The sequence below is a fragment of the Vipera ursinii genome, assembly GCF_947247035.1.
Source record: "Vipera ursinii genome assembly, chromosome: 5".
NCBI classification, from domain to species: domain Eukaryota; kingdom Metazoa; phylum Chordata; class Lepidosauria; order Squamata; family Viperidae; genus Vipera; species Vipera ursinii.
This window is the reverse complement of record NC_139518.1, coordinates 92,920,337-92,938,995: the sequence shown is the minus strand read 5'-3', so window position 1 is coordinate 92,938,995 and position 18,659 is coordinate 92,920,337. Positions and strand designations below refer to the sequence as shown.

Here is an 18,659-nt window from a genome sequence, read left to right as displayed (position 1 = left end):
CAACAGGGTGGGGAGGAATGGATGCGGAGTTTGGTTGCCTAGAGGGACCAGGATGCTTGATCTACTACAGTCACCACCCATCAGCTGAAGGGCAAGATCCATTTTCTCCCTTAAGCCAGGGGTCCCCAACCCTGGTCCATGGACCAGCACCAGCAACCAGCCTGCACAAACAAAGCCCTATCCGTGGGATGCGGGCTGCACACAAAACTACACACCCTCCGGTCCATAGAAAAACCTTTCTCCACAGAACCGGTCCTTGGTACCCAAAAGGTTGGGGACCTCTGCCTTAAGCTGCCCCCTGATTCAGCCCCAGGGGTCCTTGGTGCTCTCTGAGCTTGGTTGTGTGTGCGTGTGTGTGTTTTGCAAGACGTTTCATTACCCAAACCGGTTAACAGCATCTACTACTAGTTGAGAAACGAAACATCTGCAAGAAAACCATCATGGTCAGAGAGCACCACCACAGGTCAACCCGGAGCTACAAATATTCTCCTTTATTCTCCTCGGCCCTTTCCCGAGATGGTCCCCGAGAGATCCAGAGAGTGGTCCCCGAGAGATCCTATAGGGACCCAGCAATCCTGAGTCAATTTCGGGATCGCCCTGGCCGAGGGGCTCCCGCCACCGTCCTCGGCCCCCGGGAGGTCTGCCCAGACTTTTGGGGCGAGAAGGGCCCTTTTCAGCCTTCCGATTTCGCCCAGCGGCTGGCGGGAGATGCTTTTCGCCTTGCAGGATCCGGGCCGCTGGAGCGCGCCGGGGCATAGCAGGAGGAGGAGGAGGAAGAGGAGGAAGGCATAACTAGCCGGGGCGGGGCCTTTCGGAGTCCGGACAGACCTGCTTCGGCCCGTTCAGCGACAGCACCCGGGGCCAGCGGCCGGCCCAGTCCCGCGTTCACCCCCACCGGCTGTGCGCTCTCGACCCGCCTCCCGCTCTCCTCGGCCGGCCTCGGGCCTGCCTCCCCCCTCCGGCGGCTCCGGCGGCTGGGCGGGCGCTGCTCCATGGAGGAGGCGGGGATGCTGTGCGGACTGCGGGCGGGATGGGGGCGCAGCAGAGCCGCCGCCGGCCCGGGACGTGCGCTCTGCGAGGCGAGCAGCAGCAGAGGCGGCGGCTGCAGCAGCAACTCCGGCGGGGAGCCCGAGCTGGAGGCGGCGGCGGCGGCGTCGGGCGCCGGAGGAGCCCGCGAGGCTCTGGCGGGCTGGGATGAAGCCGGCGGGGGCGGCCGCCTCTGGGGCCAGATAGCTTCCCGCGGAGGCGGCGGCGGCGGCGACGGCGGCTGCTGCTGCTGCTGCGGGGAAGAAGCCGAGCAGGCGGCGGCCGAGGGCGACGGGCTCTCGGCGACCGTCGTCGTCGCCTCCGCCGGCGAGTGGGGCGCAGCGGCCGGCCCGAGGATGGCCGCGCCGCCGCCGCCGCCGGGCTACCCGCTCTCGGACCCGGGCTCCAACAGCGAGCGCAGCGCCGACTCGCCTCTGCCCAGCGACGGAGGAGGAGGAGGAGGAGGTTGCTCGGCCGGGCCCAGCCGCGCGGCCCCGGACAGCCCCGAGTGGGGCGAGGAGCGCTTCCGCGTGGACCGAAAGAAGCTGGAGGCCATGCTGCAAGGTGAGCCGGGCCGGAGCGGGGCTCCCGCGGGACGGCCGGGCGCGTCAGGGCTCTCACCACGTGGCGGGCGGAGGGGGGGACGGACGGACGGAAAGGGGCCGGCGCCGCTGCCCGGCCGAAAGAGGCGACCGGTGTCCCTGCGAGGCCGTGGGGGGGGACCCTTGGCTGGCCGGCTGCCCGTTGCGCTCTTGGGTACGGGCAGTCCGGCGAGCCGAGACTTTCCCTTTCTCCAGCACGGGACAAGTAGGAGAAACGCTTGGACGTGTGTGTGTCTGTGTGTGTGTGTGTGTGTGTGGTGGGGGAGACCCCTCCCTGCTTTACCCCTGACCGGGCGGCCGAGAAAGAGAGAGAGAGAGAGAGAGAGGGAGGGAGGGAGAGAGGGAGAGAGAGAGAGAGAGAGAGAGAGAGAGGGAGGGAGGGAGGGAGGGAGGGAGGGAGGGAGGGAGAGAGAGAGAGAGGGAGGGAGGGGGAGAGAGAGAGGGGGAGGGAGGGAGGGGGAGAGAGAGGGAGGGAGAGAGAGAGAGGGAGAGAAAGAGAGAGAGAGGGAGGGAGGGGGAGAGAGGGAGAGGGAGGGAGGGGGAGAGAGGGGGAGAGAGAGAGAGAGGGAGGGAGAGGGAGGGAGGGAGGGAGAGAGAGAGAGAGAGAGAGAGAGAGAGAGAGAGAGGGCTTCTCCGCGTGGTCTCCTCTCCGGACTCCTCGCCTCGGAGGTGCCAATTCTGCGAGCGCAGCGCAGTCTCGGTTGCCCAAGCCGCGGTTTTCTCAGCGCGCCCCCGGGCTTCGTTGGCCGCCCCCGCATCCTTCGCTCCGCTTTTGGGGAAAGGCCGTTTCTGAGAATTGGGTTGCAACCGGCCGGGACGGCGGAGCGCTGGGTAGGGAGGGGGCAGATTCCTTCTCCCGGGCCCCTTTTTTGCCCCTGCCCAAGTTGGAGGCGAAGGAAGAGGCTTTTCAGAAGACCGGTTGATGTTCCCAAGAGCGTCCCCGGGAGATCTGGCTTCCAGCGTTGGCCGTTTCTGTCAAATTGAATTGCGGGGTGGGTGGGGGGAGAAGGCAAAACTTTGGGGCAAATTCCGTTCTCTGCTCCCACTTTTGGTCGAGCTTCGGAAACCCTTTTCCTGCTCCGGTGAGGCCCTGGGCTGCAACCCCTGCCCCAAAATCTTCTCTCCCCCCCCAGTACCCCGGTAGGACAGTGCTAAAAATAGTCCGTGTGGAATAGGCTGGCTGACCCATCTCCGTGGCCGTTTTGGCTTTCTTCTCCCCCCCCCTCCCTTCGCCAAGTTTCCCTTCCCGTCTAAGCATTCCCAATACGCAGATGTGGATAAAGATCACTCTCCTCCTACAGATGTTTGTCTCATCAGCTTGAGGAGGGGTAGATTCCTGGGAAATGGGGCTGGGTCGGAGAGGGTGCTTCGCTTTTGTTTTGTTTTGTTTTGTTTTGTTTTGTGGGTTTGGATCATTAACTGGGACAAAATAGTTGTGCTTCAACCATCCACCGAGTTGTGGTTTTTGCTGGGGAGATCTTCTGGTCCTGAGAGTTGTGTGCTGCAGGGTTGCCAAAAAGATATCCAGTGTCAGAAGAAAAAAGCAAAAAAAAAAAAAAGCAAAAACTTCCAGTCGCTTAAAAGGGAAGGAAGTGTGGACTCTGCAAAGCTAATTTATGTAAATGCAAGCACCGGCCTTGATTTTTTTTGGAAAATAAAGCTGATACGATCTTAAAGCAGAATCTTCTTTAGAAGACCAGCTGCCCGCTCCTTCAGGGTCACTTGGAGAGGGTGTCTCTCCAAATCCAATTTGGCCCTCTACAGTTCAACTGAGAAGGGGTTTGGTTCATATTTTTGGATACTGGGTGATGCTGAGGCTTGTTTGACCAGAAGATAAAATGGATATTGCAAATTTTACATTTCGGGCGAGGCAGCTGCAAAAGGCCATCAATATTGCAATGCCATCTTTGCACATCTGAAAAAAGTGCTTATTAGCAAAATACCCCAGTTTTGGAATTCAGAGTTTAAGATAACTTTTTAGCAACCAGTTTGCCCGTACTTATTTTCTTAGCAAGGCCCATTCAGATTTTTTGGTGTCCATTCTATTAGAAAACCGCCTTTTCTGTGCATGAAAATTCATCAGAGTTGGACAAATCATCCAGGACAGCTAATTCCACACAAGGTGGAAGATCATTTGGATTGGGTGTATTCCACTTGATTTTAAAAATTATGCAGGTTTAAGTGCATGATGGGAAATGGTTGAAGATCTGCTGCAAATGTGACCTCATAACTGCTTATGATTACACTGGAATGCCTTAAATTCAGTTCTGTTTTGAATTAAATTGCTTCTGCTAGAATGTGAAGGAAATTGTTTGGATGGAATATGTGCAACCACTTTGCATAGAAGTAGATGAAGCAGATCAGAAATAGTTTATGTGCACTGTATAATTTTAGTATAACTATTTTTTTAAAATGAAAATCAGTTTTGATTTATAATCTGGACCAAACAAGAAATTTATTGTTTGTAAACAATTTGGGGCATTTTGGGTGTAAATCAGGATCAAAATATAGTTTTGAAAAATGAATACAGCAATGTATTCATGTCTTGCTCAGGACTTTGCTGATCTACAAAACTTTCCTGCTTCATTCACCATGGACTTTCTGGCATTATGTAGACCACCCACCCCTAGTTTTGTGCCCTCCAGATCTATCAATGTTCCAGGACAGGAGGAGTATGTAGAGATAATAACTGATCCTGAAATTATTCTTTATTTCATTGTGATTTCTAAAACATTTTCATTATTATCATACATAAACATATGTATCATACGTACATCACAGATGGGGCAGCCAAGAAATTAAAAGACGCTTGCTCCTGGGGAGGAAAGCCATGGCAAATCTAGACAGCACACTAAAAAGCAGAGCCATCACCCTGCCAACAAAAGTGCGTATAGTCAAGGCTATGGTCTTCCCAGTTACAATGTATGGCAGTGAAAGTTGGACCATAGGAAAGGCTGAGTGCCAAAGAATTGAGGCCTTTGAACTATGGTGCTGGAGAAGACTCCTGCGAGTCCCTTGGACTGCAAGGCATTCAAACCAGTTAGTCCTAGAGGAGATCAACCCTGACTGCTCTTTAGAAGGCCAGATCCTGAAGTTGACACTCAAATACTTTGGCCACCTTATGAGAAGGAAGGACTCACTGGAGAAGAGCCTAATGCTGGGAAAGGTTGAGGGCAAGAGAAGAAGGGGACGACAGAGAATGAGGTGGCTGGATGGAGTCACTGAAGCAGTAGGCGTGAGCTTAAATGGACTCCAGAAGATGGTAGAGGACAGGAAGGCCTGGAGGAATGTCGTCCATGGGGTTGCGAGGGGTCGGACACGACTTTGCAACTAACAACAACAAGCTTTCTGGCTGTGCAGACATGCAAAATTATTTATTGGTAAAAACAGTCCATATTGAGCTATTTAGACAGCAATACATGTTATTCTAAAAAATCTGTTTTCTGTAATTGATAGGCCCTGATCTGAATCCACCTTCATTGCTCAACTGAGGAATGTTTTGAAGCCCTTGTCAATCTCTATGGCTGGAAAGCAGATCCATACTGAATATTTCTAATGCAAGATAATAAGAATAATAATAAAAAAGGTTTGCTGGTAATAATGTGCTACATTCTTGATTCCAGGGGTCCTCAAACTTATCAACTTAAAGTTGGAATTAAATAGGGCTCTCCAAACTTGGCAACTTTAAGACTTACGAACTTCAACGCCCAGAATTCCCCAGCTAGCATGGGAACAGAAGGGCATGGCTGGCTGGGGAATGCTGGGCGTTCCACAAGTCTTAAAAGTTTGCCAAGTTTGGAGACCCCTATTTAATTCCAATAGTCTCAGCATAGCCTTGATAGTGGATTGTGGATCCTGGTGGATTCTGGGTAACAAGAAAGTATTTGGTATGACTGGACTTGTGTTTGGAATGTGTTTCAATTTAGAATCGGTCTCCTGGGGGGCAGGTTAACCTTTAAGCAGTTAATATTTTGCTGTGCTGATAGAGGACTTTTGGCATGCAGCTAAGCAAAAAGTTCACATCCCTTACTATAATGGCCACAATTTAAATCTGGAGGTACCTTCCAGTCATAAAAGGGTGCAGCGATTCTCGGATGTTTGTATATGTGTGAATTGTTGCTTAATAAAGGGGGAAAATGGGAGACAGTTCAAAACTCTTTGAAATTTTAAATCTCAGTGGGCATTTTCTGCATCAGCTTTTGCTTGTTCGAGTTGCATCACAGAATTCCACGTAAGCACAGGCCACGTCTATTTTGACTTCCTCTGCTTCGCTTTTAAAACTCATTTCTCTTTCCGACGTTTACCTTTATTTTGTTGCAAATTGATGTGGTCCCGATAGCAAAATCCCAGCCACGGCTAGAATTTAAGTCTGTCTCTGGAGGTTGCTGCCTGATATTTGGAACCACACGAAAGAATTAGGTGGCTTCCAGAAGAAGTGAACTCAAAAAACAAAGGAAATAAAAATGGAGGGGGTGGTGGTGGGTCATCAGAAGAGCATGGAAACTGGCAAGCAGTAGAGAAGGTTGGAGAAGAAAGCAAGAGGTGAGATGCAAGGCAAGGAAGGATTATATAGAAGATGGGGAACACTCTGCCCACCTGCATGGGCTAAGTTTCTGCATTCACCCTCTAGATCAGGGGTGTCAAACTCAATTTCATTGAGGGCCGCATCAGCATTGCTGTTGCCCTCAGGGGGCCGGGTGGGTATGGCCAGGGTGGGCGTGGCCTACTGGGTGGGTGTGGCCAGAGTGTGTATGGCCTACTGGGTGGGCGTGGCCAGCTCTACATCATTGGCATCAAGGGTGCCTATGGGGGCCTGGGCAGGAGTGGGACAGATCTGAGGGTCTCTGGCAGAAGGAGGGTCTCTGGGCCAGGGCCAGGGCAGTGGGGGCCGTTCCCTCACAGTTTCCAGGATGGCTTCGCGGGCCGCATGAAACCACTTCACGGGCCGCATCCGGCCCCCGGGCCTTGTGTTTGACATGTCTGCTCTAGATTTTAACCATCCAGGTTGGGCTTAGGAACACTTCTTGGGTGATCAGACAGACTGCAGTTCATCCTATGCTTTGGGAACTAGTCATGCCACACTTGATTGAGGCCCTTTGAACTTGGATATTACCCAGGCGACCTTCCTGTTTTAAAGGAACGTTGGAGGGTTTGTTGACCTCCAGATTGGTTAGAAATCAACTGATTGATTGACTAGATAGGATATCTAATCGAGGTTCTGATGGGAATTGCCTCCAGGGCTGCCTTGTGGAAGGGCAGTTCCTTTGATTCTTCCGGACCTGCTTTTGCGTTGCTGGCCCTCCTTGACCTCTGCTCACCTGGGGCAGCCACAGGTATCCAAATCACGTCTTCCTAGTGGGGCTGCCTCTTTCCTCTCAGCCGCACTGGCCCCAACTTCTCCTGCTTCCCTTCTGTTCTCAGGTTTGGACTGAGATTGGAAAGTCTGAAAAGGGGCCTTGGTGGTGCAGGGCCCAAGGTTTAGGTGCTAATTTGATGGGGTTGCGACTTTCTCCTTAGAACAGCCCGTGGGAGGAGAGATGGTTCACACCCCAAAATGACAAACCAAACCACCTTAACTGACAAACAGATAGTCCAGCCTTTCTTGAGATCCCTTTGTTTGTCACAGGTTGAATCTCCTTTCCTTTCCTTTCTTTCAGCATTAAGGATCCCAACCTGATGATGCTATTTGCTCATCTTTTTATTTATCGATTTGATTTTTGTCCCGCCTTTTATTACTTTATAAGTAACTTCGTCACTAGGGGAGAGAACTTTAATGTTTTAAGAAGTGGTTAACAAGTGTAAGCACCCTTCTCTCTTGGCTGTCTGATCAGGGAATGGGGGGGGGGTCCTCGGTGCTCTCTGAGCTTGCTTGTTTGACCAGCACTGATGATGTTACCTAGTTGGGTAATGAAACGTCTGCAAGAAAACGCATCAAGCTCAAAGAGCGCCAAGGACCCCTGAGCTATTCTCCTTTATTGATTAGGGGATATTTTACACTCTTTCTCTCTTCCTTTGATTTTCATTTTTGTAATTTGTTCTTTTGTACTACATTAAAGGTAAAGGTTGCCTCGCACATGCGTGCTAGTCGTTTCCAACTCTAGGGGCCGGTGCTCATCTCTGTTTCAAAGCCGAAGAGCCAGCGTTTGTCCAAGGACGTATCCGTGGTCATGTGGCCGGCATGACTAGACGCCTAAGGCGCACGGAATGCTGTTACCTTCCCACCGTAGTGGTTCCTATTTTTCTACTTGCACTTTTACGTGCTTTCGAACTGCTAGGTTGGCAGAAGCTGGGACGAGGGACAAGCGCTCACTCTGTTACGCACCACTCGGGATTCGACCCGCCAAACTGCTGACCTTCTGATCGACCAGCTCAGCGTCCTAACCCACTGAGCCACCGCGTCCCTTTTTTGTGTAACACATTTGTGTAACACAAAAAAGTGCATGCGAATTGCAAATGTAGAGATCAGACATGAAACCTGGGTCTGCTTTATTCCTGTTAGCATGTTTCTTCATGGTAATCTTTGAAGGAATATCTGTGGAGAGTCTCAGTCAGGTGCTTTTTCAAGAGGCAGCTGTGGACTTTCTTGTTTTTCTTTGAAGAGGTTTCACTTCTCACCCAAGAAGCTTCTTCAGTTCTGAATGAATGGTGGGGCATGGAAGGATTTATATTCTTTTCAGTTCTTTGCAACCCTTCCATTCCCTACCATCCAGTCAGAGCTGAAGAAGCTTCTTGGATGAGAAGCGAAACTTCTTCATGAAAAACAAAGTCCAATTGCATCTTAAAAAAACATTTTTGGGACTTTGAAGGAATGTGTAGGATTGGCAAATGCAAGGAGCAAAGCTGGTGATGCCTTTCTCAGGAAACAGAACCATTCTATCCACATATGTCAATTTCCTGCCATGGCTCAGAAAGTGAGAAGACCCAGAATTTAAACCTCGGGGGCCTCCACCATTACCACAGAGCCTGGGTTACTGCAGTGGACAATCTCGTCTGGGTATTTGTCTGCAGCGAAGAGTCAAATCATGTGGAGTTGCCTGTTTGAGTCTTCTGCCAGCTCCTGGATTGAGGCTTAAATTGTCTGGAGAGCTGAGATTTTCATCCCACTAATCCTAGCGTGATGTTGCTTCTCATTCCACCTCATTTATTATCATAAAAGGTATATTAACATAAAGTGTTCTGAGGCTTTATTGGTTGCAACACAAATGAAGATGGCTAGTAAATGAAGGCCTTCCTTCACTTGAGCATTCTATGCCTCAGCACATTATTGAAGTTGAGAAACAAATTAATGTGATGCTGTAGATAAGCCTCTTAGTAAATCCTCTCGACTGGTTTGTGGAAAATTGCATTTTTCTTTTGTCAAGTTGGTTGTTAAGGTGTGGTGTCATTATTCACAGCCCTGTGAAGGTCTCCCAAGCATTAAAAAACACCCCAAAAACCCTTGGCCTCTTCCCAAACCACCACGTGGGATCTCAGGTGATCTGTGATCTTCCCATCTGAAAGGACAGGGCTGCAGTTTTCTGTCCAGTCAGAGGCACAAGCCCTCTTCTGCTGATGTTTGGGGGGCTTGGACAACTCTGGAAGCCTAGCAGTGGTTATGGCCTTCTCCTCCTCCTCCTCTTCCTCCTCTTCCTCCTCCTCTAACTCTTTGTGCACATTTTGCTGACCGGCATTGCAAGAGCTTCTTAGAACTTCAGACCCAAAGGGAGAAATCCAGAAAGAGAAGAGGTGCTGTTGCTGGTTGTGTAAGCTGGTGCTTGGGAGATTCCCTCACCAGCTTCATGACCAGGGACCCCTCCCTGACCAGGAGCTGGGATGGGAGAGGTCATCTTATTTGATGGTTTGACTCCACCTTTGGATGCTCTTCCTAACTGCAGTTTTATGGACCTCCTTCATCTTCATTTTAGATGAGGGTAGGGAAAAGTGTGATGCCTTGTAAAAATTGTGGAACTCTTTGATGAAGTGAGAGTCTTCCATGATCATCTGAGCAGGATGTGCCCATTCCCGTTAGCTTTTGCAGAAGGAAATGATGTTTCTGGGCTGTGCAGTTGATCTGACCTAAATGATTCCTTATGTTGAATGCTTAGAAAGTTGTCAATGATATGAGTAACTGCCTGAGGACCCACTGAAATCGGTTCAGTATCAGCTGCAGCCTATTTGTGACACTTATTTTATTGAGCTTTTATTTATGCATCCAAAGAAGAAGGGGGGAACTACAGATACGAATGTGTTAGTTGTGTATCTCTAAGAAAATGTAAGTCCTACAACTGCACACAAGTTAATTGTGTAGAGACATCTCCAGCGACTAACCTGGATGTATTAAGCAACAGTAGCACATTTTATGCTTTGGAAATTATGAATAGCCCTCCTTATGCAAATTGGGATATCTCCTGGTACAATGTTTATATCCTACGGCTATGCAACGGATTGGATTTGGATTCAGAAGTTTTTCAGAGTGTGTAAGGCTGCAGATCTGTCTGCAAGTCTTTAAATTTGCATTTTTGACCAGGACCACATGGCTGTCTGTTTTAAAAAGCTGGAGATGTTGTCATTTCATCAACTCACCCCACTGCCTGCTCTTAAGTGGGACACAACTGGGCACTGACAAAAGAAGGAAGGGATAAACACATATCCGCTCGCGCAGCGCCTCCCCAAGAGACCTCAGCTTTACCACCATACGGATTCCTCCACGAAATTAATCTAATCAAGGCCATGACCATTTCAGTTTGTCATCGCATGCATAGTCTTAGATAATTCAGGAGTAAATACAGTAAACAGTGGTCTATATTAAATGGTGGTTTATCTTACACTATCTACAATATCATACACCAGGAACAATATACATACACGTGTTAATACAGCAGTCTCCAATATACAGCAGTTACAGCAGGAAACAAGAGAAAACACAGCAGCAGACCTTCCTTTTTATAGAAAGGCTCTTAAAGGGACATAGACCCTGCTGAGTCATTTCCATCATTACATCATACATCTCACATTATACAAGCTGGTTAGCCGTTAAATTATTACCTTGGCACGGTTGATGTCATCTGCATAGTGCTATTTCCTACACAATGGGAATGGAATCTTGCAAGCAGACAAAGTTTTAGCAATATTGAAATGTTCAGGGGGAACAAAAGTACTGTACTGTAGATCAGGGCTTTTCAACCAGTGGTACGGGTACCACCCGTGGTACATTGGCACCTAGCAGGTGGTACGCAACCATCCTAGAAAAGTGGTAGCGGGGGAGGGGAATGAGCTGAAACGGTGGCAGCATCACACAAGCCTGAGCGAGAGATGGCTGGAGCTGCAGGGTTGTCAGGGCTCAGCGGAAGCGCCAGGATCAGCTCTTCTTCAGGGCTGTCGGGACACAGCGGAAGCGCCAGGATAAGCGCCAGGCTCTAACTGGAGCTCAGTGCTGATCCTGGTGCTTCTGCTGAGCCCAGAAGAAGCGCCGATCAGCTGGAATGTTGCAGCATCTCCAGGGTCTTGTGATTTACATTCAGATGCTTGGCAACTGATTCATATTTATGACAGTCACAGTGTCCCAGGGTCATGTGAAGTGACCAAAACCTGTTGCAACCACCCAGCAGACGGGGGGGGGGAATAAAAACCAATCACCCCCTCACCCCACCCCCGCTGCCAATCCTCAACAGAAATGCTCACAACAATGAAAACCTCGGACAGGAGGAAGAGTACCGCCAGGCGGGCAGGCAGGTGTCTTGCTCGGCTGTGGCTTGGGGGGGCACTTTTTTCAGTGCCATTGTAACTTCGAACAGTCACTAAGCGAACTGTTGTAAGTCGAGGACTACCTGTACTTCATCACTTTTTTCCTTTTTTTTTGGTCATCAAGTTCTTGACACCTTGCTAGGCGACTGGTGGTACCCGGATGTTGCCATATCCTAAAAGTGGTACAATGGGTGAAAAGGTTGAAAAGCCCTGCTCTAGATGTGCTTAAAACAAGGCCAGAATGCTGGCTAAATATGTCCCCCTAAAGTTTATTTCAGCAATATCCTGCTTCTTTATAAATTGTTGCGAGGGCCTGTATCATACTTTGATTTTCACTTTCTGGTAACTTTAGTGCAGTCTCTGGAAAGACTGCTTCAGTGTTATTTGTGTCCTTTCGGATTTAATACTTCTGTCATCTTAACTTAATGTGTTTAGGGCTTTTCTCTTTCTCCATCCTGGTTTCTGATCCATGCAGATTTGCAGATTTTTTTTTCTCAATAGTTTTGCAGCACTTCCGTTCAGTATGTCTCACAGCTAATGGTGTTTTGTAGCATTTCTGGTTATGCAAATACTGCTAAGCTTGTAAGCCGCCCTGAGTCTTCGGAGAAGGGCGGGATATAAATGTAATAAAAATAAAATAAAATAAATAGGCATTTTTGGTCTCTCTGGACTGTTTTTTTAGGGTTAGGTCATTACATTTTGGTCTTCTCCAACCGGGCACTCTTCCAGTTCTGTTGGATTTCAGTCCCCAGCATCTCCTTAAAGATCCTGAAGATTTGAATCATATAATGGCAACTCCGGAAATGTTCGGTGCTGGGGGGGTCATCAGAGGAGCAGGGAAGATGGAGAAGGTTGGAGAAGAAAGTAAGAGGGGAGATGAAAGGCAGAAGACAAGAGGACACCCTACCAAGCTGTGTGGGCTTAGTTTCTCTCCTTATCCTTAAATAAGTTTATAAAAAAACCTATCCAGATTGGGCTGAGGGATGCTTTCTCAGTGATTGGACAAACTGTGAGTCATGCTATACCAGGGGTAGGCAACCTTGGCTCTTTTATGACTCGTGGACTTCAACTCCCAGAATTCCTGAGCCATAATGGTGGAACTATGGCCCCTTCGTGACTCGTGGACTTCAGCTCCCAGAATTCCTGAGCCATAATGGGGGAACTATGGCCCCTTCGTGACTCGTGGACTTCAACTCCCAGAATTCCTGAGCCATAATGGGGGAACTATGGCCCCTTCGTGACTCGTGGACTTCAACTCCCAGAATTCCTGAGCCGTAATGGGGGAACTATGGCCCCTTCGTGACTCGTGGACTTCAACTCCCAGAATTCCTGAGCCATAATGGGGAAACTATGGCCCCTTCATGACTCGTGGACTTCAACTCCCAGAATTCCTGAGCCGTAATGGGGGAACTATGGCCCCTTCGTGACTCGTGGACTTCAACTCCCAGAATTCCTGAGCCGTAATGGGGGAACTATGGCCCCTTCGTGACTCGTGGACTTCAACTCCCAGAATTCCTGAGCCATAATGGGGAAACTATGGCCCCTTCATGACTCGTGGACTTCAACTCCCAGAATTCCTGAGCCGTAATGGGGGAACTATGGCCCCTTCGTGACTTGTGGACTTCAACTCCCAGAATTCCTGAGCCGTAATGGGGGAACTATGGCCCCTTCGTGACTCGTGGACTTCAACTCCCAGAATTCCTGAGCCATAATGGGGAAACTATGGCCCCTTCATGACTCGTGGACTTCAACTCCCAGAATTCCTGAGCCATAATGGGGGAACTATGGCCCCTTCATGACTCGTGGACTTCAACTCCCAGAATTCCTGAGCCAGCGTGGCTCAGCTTGGAAACCTCTCCCTTTCCCCTCAGCATGGCTGGCTCAGGAATTCTGGGAGGTGAAGTCCACGAGTCATAAAAGAAAAGAGCCAAAGTTGTCTACCCCTGGGCTATACAGACAGTCCTTAAGACTAATGATCACAATTGAGCCCAACATTTCTATCACTAAGCAAGACAATTGAGTTTTGCCCCATTTTACGACCTTGGTTGCTACTGTTGTTCCGTGAATCACTGCAGTGGTTAAGTTAATGGCACATTAGTTAAGTGAATCCGGCTTCCCAGTTGACTTTGCTTGTCAGAAAGCCGCAAAAAAGGATCACATCACACACACACACACACACACACACACACACACACACACTGGGATGCTGCAAGCGTCATAAGTATGAGTTAGTTGCCAATCATCTGAATTTTGATCACGTGATCATGGAGATGCTGCAACAGTCCCAAGTCTGGGAAACGGTCATAAGTCACTTTTTTCAGTGCTGTTCTAACTGAATGGTCACTAAACAAGTTGGTTGTAAGTTGAGGACTACCTGTAATTCAAGAATCAGACATACCCCCCTTATTAAGATCCTCTGAAATTGGATATCACCCAGGTGACCTTCCCATTTAAGGAAATGTTGGTGGGTTTGTTGACTCACAACTCCAAGTTGATTAGAAATCAATTGATGATTGATTAGATAAGAAATGTAATCCATGTTCCAATGGGAGTTGCCTTCAGGGTAATCTCTGCTTGAGATGAATGAAGAAATGGCACTTTTGTTGGTTACGCCCCTCTCAGACTTCAGAATTGAACAGGACTCCTTCACAGCCAAGGCTGATAAATTGGAAAGCTGTTGACCGTCACATGTCTTCCAACGTTTGCTCTCAGCCATCATGATCAAAGGCTTGTGCAGACATAGAAGGATTTTGAAATTCAAGTTAAGTGGAGGTTTCTGCAGTTTGTAACACAGGAAGTTCATTCTATGCTATATAAATAATTTCACTAGTAATAACCTCTAGTCTAAAATAATCTAAGTATCTGTTCTCTTCTGCCTTGAACATTTTCAAAGCTCTTCGCTTAGCAGGCAGAAATACAACATTTTAGGTTAGCAATTTGGATTCCCCAGAAACGCAAAGGTTTTTGTTTTTTTTTAAAAAAACATTTACATTTCATTTTTCATGTGTACATAGCAGAAAAGGGTTCAGTTACTATTTTAAAAGAAAATCATAAGCCAAATTTGCTGATTAGGCTTTCCTAAGGAAAAATAAATATAGGGGATAGATTTGTGGCAGTAGTCATTTTTTAAATGTTTGCACATTCCTTTGTTAACTATTAGAATAATACTATTTTCTCAATTTTCAGTGTTTCCTTAGTAGTACAACAGGTTATCTTGGTTTGGCATAAATGTCCAAGTTAAGCATTACTGGGCTGCACATTCTTGTCGGTTACATTATAATCTTTAGCTTCCTTTGGGGAAAAATGAGTCCTGTTAACTGCTTGTGGTGGATCGTCTGATTAAAAACTGGCCGTTTGGTGAATAAGCACACCAGTGCTTATTCAACATTCAAAAGATTTTTAAGAGAAAGATAAAGTTTTCTCCGCAATTGTTTTTATTGGGTATTGTTGTAGATTGTGATGTTAAAGAAACCAATTTGATGTTGAACATGATGACAGCAGCACGGTTACTGGTGGGACAATATTGGAAGAAGGATAGTTTGCCTACTATAGAAGAATGGGTGTTTAAAGTTTCGAATCTTGCAGAAATGTCTAAGATTTCTGCTTACTTGAAAGATCATTCACAGGAAAGATATATTTCAGTTTGGAGGAGATGGATAGATTATATTCAGAATAAATATGGGACTAAAAAGTTCCATTTAGCTTATGAGTAGATTTTAGAGGGATATTGTTATTGGTACTTTGTATGTAGTTATATTAAAGGGGAGTTAAAGCACATTATGAATTTGGTTAATTGTATATTATGCATAATTTTTATTTAGAATATGATTATCATAACCATAATCCTGTATTTAGCTCTGGGAAGTGGGGGGGGGAAGTGGGCGGGTTTGGGGTGGGGGGGATTTGGGGATATATTGTAAAATCTTGTTTTTGTAAAACTTTTTAATAAAAAAAAAACTGGCCGTTTGGTGAATAAGCACACTAGTGTTTCTTGTCCATGCAGACAAGCCCCAATACCTTGATAATTGTTTATCCATAATTAAATGGAAAATGGGATCATTATGATTTCCAGATTCTGCAATTGCAGGATGTTTAGTGATGTGCTGAATAAAATGAGAAGATATGAAAGCAGGTAATCGCTACCATAGTGATTCTTGAAAAATATATATTTACAATTTTAAGAATAATAGTGCAATAAAAATGAAACGGCATCCTCCCCAACAATCTGGCCTTACATATGTATATAGCATGTTTATATGTGTGTTATGTATGTATTTTGAAAGCAGGCAACAGAATTTCATTTTTAATGTGTGCCAGTGTGCCCAGGGCAAAAAAGTGACAATAAAGGTTATCTTATCTAAGTTACTTTATTGATTTACAGTCAAAGAGCTCCAAATAAGGGCACAAATCATCATTACAATAGCAATAATAAATAAAAAATATAAAGCACAATAAAAGATATATGATACCAAAGGAAAGTTGGAGAAAATAATCTGTTAAGATTATCGACACAATCCTTAAAAACCTAAGCCCACTTATTTCTCTAATAACATTAATTAATTATAGTTAATCTCAGTTCTAAAAGTTTTTTAGTTGTCTTGGAAATTCCTAAATATCAGGAATCTGATGCTAGACAGAAAGCCTGCTAAAACAAATGGCCACCTCATTTACCCAAGTCCATTTTATTTCTGAAAACAGAAATATTTTTCAAGTCAAAGCTTTTATACGGACTCTTACTAACTTGAACTGTCAAGGAAAACTAGGTAAGCTTGACTATATAGCCTCAAAATCTTGTTTCCTCTCTCATTTTGGCCACTTGTGTGTTTGGCTGTGGACTTGATCTAGCTAAATGCCTTACAGGCTGCCCTGACCCCTGTAAGCGAGGAAGGGAGGTTTTGATCAAAGCCTCCATTTGACTCAGTGACAAAGGAGGAAGTTGGACAGACAGCCCTTGAGTCATTGCGTTGAGAGGGATGCTTCCCAGTTCAGAAGAGTTGGCTGTCAGGCAACTTTGACCAACTTTGATTCTTCTGCAGTTGCGCTCTGTGTCCTGAAAAATCCTCCTTTCTTTGAAACCGAGTACAGTACCTATTTCAAACCAAGTACAGAAATAAACATACAGGCCTTTTCTGCTATTATAATGGGAGCAGCGGCCAGTTCAGGCTTTAATCTCTCAGAATTGCCCTGCTACTAAGGTCCTTTACGGCTTAACTTTTTTCTTGTTGAAGCTGATCAGTTGCTAGATATTTTGCGGCCAGGCTAGTGGAACAAAGCTGTCTATTTGAGAGGGTGAGTTTTTATATAACTTATTTATTTTATTTTATTTATTCAAATACTTTGGCCACCTAATGAGAAGGGAGAAGAGCCTAATGCTGGGAAAGGTTGAGGGCAAGAGAAGAAGGGGACGACAGAGAAGGAGGTGGCTGGATGGAGTCACTGAAGCAGGAGGCGTGAGCTTAAAGGGACTCCAGAAGATGGTCGAGGACAGGAAGGCCTGGAGGAACGTTGTCCATGGGGTTGCGATGGGTCGGGCACGACTCCGCAACTAACAACAATTTATTTTATGGAATAGAGGTCATGGCTTCTCCCAAGCACAGGCAGTCCTCAATTTAGAACAGTTCATTTAGTAACTATTTGAAGTTACAACCGCGCTGAAAAAAAATGACTTATGACCATTTTTCACACTTTATGACTGTTGCAGCATTCTGGTGGTCATGTGATCAAAATTTGGAGGCTTGGCAAATGGATCATATTTATGATGGTTGCATTATCTGGGGTCATGTGATCCCCTTTTGTGATCTTCTGACAAGCTAAGTCAGTAGAGAATTCACTAACTTAACAACTGCAGTGATTCACTTAACGATTGTGGCAAGAAAGATTGTAAAATGGGCAAAATTCAGTTAATGACGGTCTGGCTTAGCTACAGAAATTTTGGGCTCAATTGTAGCCATATGTCAAGGATCTAGCTGCATCTTTCAGCACTACATTCTCAGCCACTTATAGCTTACAGAGAAATTGTACAAACCTGCTCTAAAGTAATAACCTAATATGGTTTGTTTCACCATCAATCTTTACCATTAGTAAACATGATGCTGTTTGTAATGCTTTCAACATCCATCCAAAATTACTATGGAACTCTTACACTGTCCTGAAGCTTCTAGTAAATCAGTGGAGTCTCGAACAGATGCTGAACTAAAATGTTTACGTGGTGCATTTAAAAACATTTATGCTTCAAGCTAAAATGAAAAGGATGACAGGTCACAAATGTTTTGGTCTAGTCCAGGGGTAGGCAACCTTGGCTGTTTTATGACTCGTGGACTTCAACTCCCAGAATTCCTGAGCCAGCCATTCTGAGGCGAAAGGGAGAGGTTTCCAAGCTGAGCCATGCTGGCTCAGGAAGTCTGGGAGTTGAAGTCCATGAGTCATAAAAGAGCCAAGGTTGCCTACCCCTGGTCTAGTCCCTTTGGTGGTGAATTTGAGTTGCCCTGTAGGCCAAAAAAGGTTTTGCCAGTTTAAGCAATATTCTCCAGTGTTCTTTCATGGGGCTAAGCAATTATTGCTGGCCAAATGAGTTTTAATTGACCGGTCCTGATATAGTCCAGACACCATCCGTTCCCCACCACCACTAAAAATTATCTGTGTAGCTGTTTGCAGAAGATAATCATCAACACGGCCAAGTTTGTTTGTTTATTAAATTTATATGCCACCCACCTCACTTTTGAGTAAGTGAATTACAATAGAAGAATTGATGCAAAGCAGCGGTTGGAGAGAAGCAGTACTGTGATAAAGAGGGTGAAAAAATTTGGCTCATTTGGTTGCTTATTTTTCTGGGAAAAAATATTTCCATTGGCTTTATTTTCAGACCAAAACAAAACAAAACAAAAACCTTGTCTCTTAGCTCAACATTATGCAGGATGGTCCTTTGAGTGGCAAGGATGTGCAGAACCCACCAGTGCCAAGGAAGGAGCTCTCTGCCAGGCCTGAAAGAGCCACGTCCTCTGCAAAGGCCACACATCTGCTTCATAAGCCCTCGTTGCTGTCTTTATTGTCCAGCTATTTTAGGAGTTTGTTCTATATGTCCCATTAATCTAGGACAGTTTTCATGGCTGTCCTGCACGTTTTGTGCTCTCTGAAGCATCTCTCGAATGCTCAGCTCTGCCCTGTTGAGAATGTGACTTTTCCAGGTAGGGAAAAAAATAAATGAAATAAAATCTCCAGTTAAATCAAGCATGAATTTAGCCTATTGTGCATTGAAGCGTTTTATGATAATAGCAAAAATGTACAGTGCTGTGAGAGATGTTTTAAAGA

The 18,659-nt window shown here is 46.4% G+C and overlaps 1 protein-coding gene across 1 annotated transcript in view; it reads left to right on the top strand.

Annotated features, from left to right (window-relative positions):
* Positions 1–992: 992 nt before the first annotated feature.
* BICC1 (BicC family RNA binding protein 1) overlaps positions 993–18,659 on the top strand; it is a gene marked incomplete at its 5' end in the record, with an annotated part of 112,066 nt that continues 94,399 nt past the window's right edge. The window contains one exon of the mRNA XM_083364906.1: positions 993–1,590. Within this exon, the coding sequence (XP_083221032.1) occupies positions 993–1,590 (598 nt within the window). The remainder of the gene's footprint in view (positions 1,591–18,659) is intronic.